We start from the raw sequence: 6,000 nt of genomic DNA on the forward strand, positions 1-6,000 counted from the left end.
CAACACAGCAATGTTTATATTGCCGAGAGATCTTCAATACCATTTAGACAGGACGGCTGCGTACTGCAAAGTCAATCAAGAGGACTGCAAAGACAACGAGGGCCGCAAATTGTTACGAGAGACCAACAAGAGCGACGTTGATGCCCGCCTAGCTTAAGTCGTTGCTGACAGAGACAATCCACAACCATGTAATCAACGAAACGCCATGGCTTGTAACGAAGTCCCAGAACAGCCTGAAAGCACAAGCAGATGGAATGGAGGACGATAAAAGACGTGCTTGTAGGAATAGACGGCCTAAGTTAATCGTGAAGACAATGTGACTGTCCCAAGTGCCATTCATGGCTCTCGCATTTGCGACTTGTCGTCACAGAACGCTCCAATTGGCAGGCGCGCAGAGGGAAAACATTGATAGGAGACACAGCCCTAGTTTTACATTAAAAATACCAACCAAGCTCGTAGATCTTCGTGCGAGGACCTTGAGCTTCGTTGTTAGCCAGACAAAATTACCCCAAAAACACAAGCATTTCTGCTTGGGCCGTCTAAGGCTGTATGGACCGTGATGAAGCACGCGGATCCGAGGCGGCCATGTCTCGATATCTACTCGATCGTTTGAGCTGATTTGACTAGACCACAAGCAGAGGCGGGCATATCTAGATAAGTTTATCGCTGTTGTCTGTACTTGATGCCAAGTATTAGGCAGAGTTACCTCCGAGCCTGGTTGCTAGAGGCCATGCTAACGAACACGTCTTGAACGTCATGACGATGTTTGGTCATCGTCCGTCTGACAAAAGCCTCGCAATACTGCAGCGCGTGGGTTCCGTCCAGCTGAAGGGCAGGATAGTTCGGCCATCAATCAGAGGAGGCGATGGGAATCTTCCTGGTCACGTCCAAGCATCAATTCTTCTAAAATACACGCTTTCTGGACCTGCAAAACCCCAGAGACATACCAGCAACCTTTGTTGTCTTCGTCTCGCTATGTGCTGGCTATGGACCCTATATGTGTGCGCGGGAGGAAAACGCCGCCAGCTTCTGTGGGAGTCTCGCAAGAAAAGCCTTCGACTTTGCCAGTCTGTGATCGCTTTGCAGCTGAGGATGCGGTACGCTCCCAAAGAACACGGCGAGCTCTAGCTAGGGAGATAGGGGTGCTAGGAGACTTCGCGCATAGCTTGACATACGAATCTTCGTGACGCGGAATGCTGCACGAATTCGCTCTGGCCAACCACTGTGCGTTCCATTCGTCTGCATCATCGACCATATGTGCCAGCATTTAGTCTCAACGACATGATGAGGAACCTACTTTAGCAAGTTTCGCGCGATCCATCAGAGCGAGTGAAGCTTTCCTTGGACCGAGCTCCATGCTAGCCAGCTCGCCAGAGACAATGGAACCTGTGAGTTGATAGCGCGGACGTGTTTGTCGACGGCTCCGGCGCAGATTGCATTACGACCCGAAAGACTGCTGCCTCAGTATGCAACGTTGCTAGCATCAACCTCGGGGAAAAGACGCCGCGAAGGTGAAAGCTGCAAGTTAGTCGCACGTTTGTGCAGTAAGGTCACACTCGAGCCTTGGTACTCCATCGCTTTCGCCCCAATTGCGATTGTCCTAGAGAAGGACCGCATAGCCGGCTGCTTGAAATCTTTCCGCAAAATCGGCGAGGAGGGCTCCTTGGTTCCTGTAAACTGCAGTGACCAGTGTCAGAATTGCCTAGTAGCATCAAAGGACTGTCCAACAAACCCAATTGCTCATGATGATACATAGTTCTTTGTCGCCCGCAGCATTATAAAATTCCCTCAAATTGAATCCGTCTGCCTTTAAGAATTCGATTTTCCTGAATGCAGCCATGTTTCACGTTGTAAAGTGACGAGCTCGAGAGTAAAGAACGTCAACGGAGCCTCTGTGAGCTTTCCTAGGCAAGCCGTTAGCAGCGAGCATGCGGGCGAACGAAGACCCAGAACCTATGTCTTTCTCTAATCCGCAACTACTCTCGTCATATGACTTCTGTAGCCTTTGCTTTTCAGGTGGTAGACCAAAACGAGGAAACCATGTAAGACATATTGCGGACAGTGCAAGACACGCAAGCATGTTTGCGATCTAATAGATTACTCCCAGTCTTTGCCAAAAATCAGCACGGATTTGTTGGACAGCACAAATATGACCATCGCAAGGGCCAAATCGGTCTTGAGTTCCAAGGGTTTCGCGTCTTTGAGCGTGCTTCGAGTTTGTGATCATGTGGCCTCTGATGTTGTTGCAGCATATCGACGCGATTATGCTGTTCTGTGTCGCGATCGCTTATAGTTTGTCACAAAAAGAAATCTTAATTTCTGAGATAATGGAGTGGTCCATGGTCACCTAGAGATTATCAGAGCATGGCCGTTGTTGTATCACGTCTCCTAATCAAAAGCATATGGCAGCGCCATGCACGGCAGATAGAGGTCGCCATCCACAACAACCTTGACGGCTACGTCTTTAGTTTATCGTAAAAATGGTAAGAAATATTTTCTGAAGACAACATGGGTGAGCTGCAGATTTGGAAAGAAAATACCGATATACCAGCAACACACATACGGATGGAGCATATCACGCACAGCACCTGCTTAGGTAGATGCTTCGAAAGTAGCTAGAAGTTGTGGCATATTGAAGAAAAAGAAATAAGATTTAATGTAGAAAAAAAATGGGTGGTGTAACACTCGTATAAATTGGTAAACTGGGCAGCCTTTGTCATTTTGTGAGTTCGAACGAATACCGTGTAGTGTGTAAGAGGATCGTCAACGCGTTGCTCGGGATCCTCCAGAACTTAGACGCCGCTGGACCGTATTCAGTACGTGCTCTGTTGTAAGATGCGTTCGCGACTGTCTAGCGATGACAGGACTGTGAAGGATACAAAGCTGGACATCGTCCAGCTCGTCAATTCAGGCTAAGCAGAAACCATTTTCCAGCCTCGTATGAGGGTGAGATAAACTTGGTGTCCTATGGGTGGAACCGCTTGGAGGTGTTTCAGCGTGATTCGAAGCCATATAGAGAGAGATTGTAAAGCTTTTAGCACGGCGACAACCTACATCTCTGCTACTAAAGTTCTCGAACCGAACTTTGATCTTCATGCTCGTGATCAGGTTGCTGGAAGTGCACGGAAGTTTCATGGAAGAATATTCGAACGCGTGCGCCACATCGGGAGCATGACGCCACCTTGAACCTGCGATTCGTTTCTGACTTCAACATTCCAATCTTTTCATAAGCCTGGTTTCCTAACTCTCAGAACTGCCCAAGATGAACCAAGAACGCAGCTATGCCTCGTTCATATTACTATCACATTGTATTTGAGCTAGATCGCCCGTCGAATGAACCCAACGCATACATTCCTTCACCTGGGACAGACGTCTTTGAGGCGGATCTGCCTGCGCACGGCGTGACGCCGCTAAAAACTGCTTCGAACAATCGCCCGGGCCATAGAAGAGCTCATACGGATGCGCACGGTGGTATCGATCACTTTTCAACGTCAGGTATGCGAACACAAACAGGAGGCGTAAGAGTGATTGCACTTCCGAAGCAGTTCAAGAGTTGAGATGTTACAGTGGCTGGGTCTAACGTGAATTTAATAGCCGTCTTTCCATTGCTCTCTACCAGCTATAAAACGATAGAATCAAGGATTCACACTGATTGGCGGTACGGACCTATATCGATCGAAAGCATAGACATGGATCGGAGTTTGTCTGCTCCCGGAGGCTCGAGCAGGCCGAGAGGAAAGTCTATGACCCAGAACAGCTCTTCTGGCGGCTCTTCTAGTCGGTCCTCTGGCGGTGGGTTAGCAACGCGAGCACGATTTATTCCCGCGGATCCAAAGAACACGGATATTGGTTATGGGGTTGTGCATCTGTATCGTGACGAGGAAGAGACGCCTGGCTTATACGACGATACATATTCCTCTAAGATCGCGGAAAATTATGCGTCGGGCGAGTTCACTCAGGATCAGTGCTCCACAGTCTGCATTCTTGCCGTACCATCCTATATGATGCCGTCTGATCTGCTAGGCTGGGCTGGCGAACAGGCACACGAGGATGTCAGCCATTTCCGGCTCGTGCGGACAAGTAAAGTCAATCGCTACATGGTGCTGATCAAATTCCGCGATCCCAAGAAAGCGAGGCAATGGCTTAAAGAGTACAACGGCAGGGCCTTTAGCAGCATGGAGCCCGAATACGCGCACATAGTCTTCGTACAATCCATTACCTTCCAGTCTGGAGACCAGGCAGAACAGCCATCTAGCTTTCCGAATATGACTGACGATCCTTTTATACCCAAAACGCAACCGTCTATGAAGACATCGGCAGTCTCCACAACAACCGACAACAGTCTTGCCGCGGCACTAACGACACGTCCCCTCGCACCCCCACCACCAAATCTCGTCGAGCTTCCGACATGTCCTGTATGCCTGGAGCGTATGGACGAGACCACAGGCTTAATGACCATCCTTTGCCAGCATGTTTTCCACTGTGATTGTCTATCCAAATGGCGAGGTTCTGGCTGTCCTGTATGCCGATATACTCAGAACGGCTCCCTGCCTGGCACTCTCCGAACTCCAACAACCTCGCCTGAAACAGAGAACGTCTGCAGTGTCTGTAAATCGGATCAGAACCTCTGGATTTGTCTTATATGCGGCAATGTCGGATGTGGTCGCTATGACTCTGCACATGCTTTCGCCCACTTTGAAGAGACGGGTCATGCATATGCTATGGACATAGCTACACAGCATGTATGGGACTACGTGGGTGATGGATACGTGCATAGACTTATCCAAAACAAAGCGGATGGAAAAATGGTAGATCTTCCTGAAGCGTACGGCAAGCGTATCGATGGTGGCATGAGCGCTTTAGGCGCTGATATGGTCCCCCGCGAGAAAATGGAAGCCATGGGAAACGAATATGCCTATCTACTGCAAAGTCAGCTTGAGAATCAACGCTCCTACTTTGAGGATCAGCTTGAACGGGCCTTAGAGAAAGCTAGCAAAGCTGCAGCCGCAGCAGACAAAGCCACTGCTGCGCTGGATGACATGATGAATGCATTTCAGCAACTTCAATCGCAATACAGTGAGGCCCAGAGCAGCATCAAGTCTCTCGAACGAGATCTCGAGCGCGCAACCAAGAAGGCCGAGAAGATGGATCAACTAGCTAAGAAACTTGCTAAGGATTGGAAAGAAGAAAAAACTGTGAATGAAGGTCTTCTTGAGAGGCTAAAAGTCCTGGATGCTAAGATTCAAGCGCACGATAGCGAGAAGCAAAAGCTTGAAGCTGAGAAGCGGGAGCTTGAAGAACAGAATCGTGATCTTAGCTTCTTTATTAGTGGGGCGAACAAACTGCAGGAGTTGAAAGAGCAGGGCGAGGACATTGACGGCCAGATCGAGGTGGGAAGCAGTGTTGGGAAGGGTAAGAGAAAAGGAAAGAAGAGATGAATAGCATAGAGAAGCACCCGAAGATGGGCGGCTCAAGTCTCACGGCGGCTCTCAAAAACCTGGCGTGCTGGATTAGGACTTGAGCTACTGTTTTTTAACGGTGTCTTGGTCTTTTGGCGGATCCATGCACAGCATAGTATTGGCGTTTGCTCATATTGATACCCAAACAATAGAAATATCATGAATCTGCACCGATACCTCGCTTTAGCTTCTATACGAATCAGCCCACCCTCTGTCTTCTTCGCACCCAGACCTCCTTTGCCGCATCGTCAGCGCCATCGCCCTCCACATCTCTGAGCTGAACTTCCCACAGTTTCAACCTGTACGTGCCCCGATCGGCCTGGCCGGAGAACAGGTCGAAGCTCCATCCATGCTTCGGACACGTGATGCCCGCCGAGAGCGCGATGCCAAAGTCCTCAATGTCGAACGGGGTACCGTTCGACAGAGGGTATGAAGAGTGAGGACATTTCTACGAGCTTGTTCAGCGATCGGATCGGAGTCAAGAAGAAGAGAAGGGAGGAGAAGGGGGGGGGGGGGGGGGGGGGGGGGGGGGGGGGGGGGG

The 6,000-nt window shown here is 49.7% G+C and overlaps 3 protein-coding genes across 3 annotated transcripts in view; 1 reads left to right on the forward strand and 2 right to left on the reverse strand.

The window, feature by feature from the left end:
• Nucleotides 1–1,461: 1,461 nt before the first annotated feature.
• PV09_08917 (uncharacterized protein) lies at nucleotides 1,462–1,840 on the reverse strand (the record flags this gene model as incomplete). Its single annotated transcript, XM_016362893.1, has 2 exons — nucleotides 1,462–1,677; nucleotides 1,733–1,840. 2 exons carry the CDS (start codon nucleotides 1,838–1,840, stop codon nucleotides 1,462–1,464), a joined length of 324 nt encoding a protein of 107 aa, XP_016209242.1.
• Nucleotides 1,841–3,203: 1,363 nt separating this feature from the next.
• Nucleotides 3,204–5,633, forward strand: PV09_08918 (uncharacterized protein). Its single transcript, XM_016362894.1, has 2 exons — nucleotides 3,204–3,495; nucleotides 3,595–5,633. The coding sequence occupies exons 1-2, from the start codon at nucleotides 3,282–3,284 to the stop codon at nucleotides 5,436–5,438; spliced, it is 2,058 nt and encodes a 685-aa protein (XP_016209243.1). The 5' UTR covers nucleotides 3,204–3,281; the 3' UTR covers nucleotides 5,439–5,633.
• A 25-nt stretch (nucleotides 5,634–5,658) lies between these two features.
• The window catches only part of PV09_08919 (uncharacterized protein), a gene marked incomplete at both ends in the record, with an annotated part of 1,053 nt that continues 711 nt past the window's right edge, over nucleotides 5,659–6,000 (reverse strand). Inside the window, one exon of the mRNA XM_016362895.1 lies at nucleotides 5,659–5,907. Coding sequence (XP_016209244.1) covers nucleotides 5,659–5,907 — 249 coding nt within the window. The remainder of the gene's footprint in view (nucleotides 5,908–6,000) is intronic.

The sequence above is a fragment of the Verruconis gallopava genome (assembly GCF_000836295.1).
Source record: "Verruconis gallopava strain CBS 43764 unplaced genomic scaffold supercont1.50, whole genome shotgun sequence".
NCBI lineage: Eukaryota > Fungi > Ascomycota > Dothideomycetes > Venturiales > Sympoventuriaceae > Verruconis > Verruconis gallopava.

What these genes read in the sequence shown, in the direction of transcription:
- PV09_08918 (XM_016362894.1), top strand. Translation starts at nt 3,282, where the DNA reads ATGCCTCGTTCATATTACTATCACATTGTATTTGAGCTAGATCGCCCG. An exon ending in CGATCACTTTTCAACGTCAG is followed by an intron (nt 3,496 to 3,594) that starts GTATGCGAACAC and finishes TGAATTTAATAG; the next exon opens with CCGTCTTTCCATTGCTCTCT.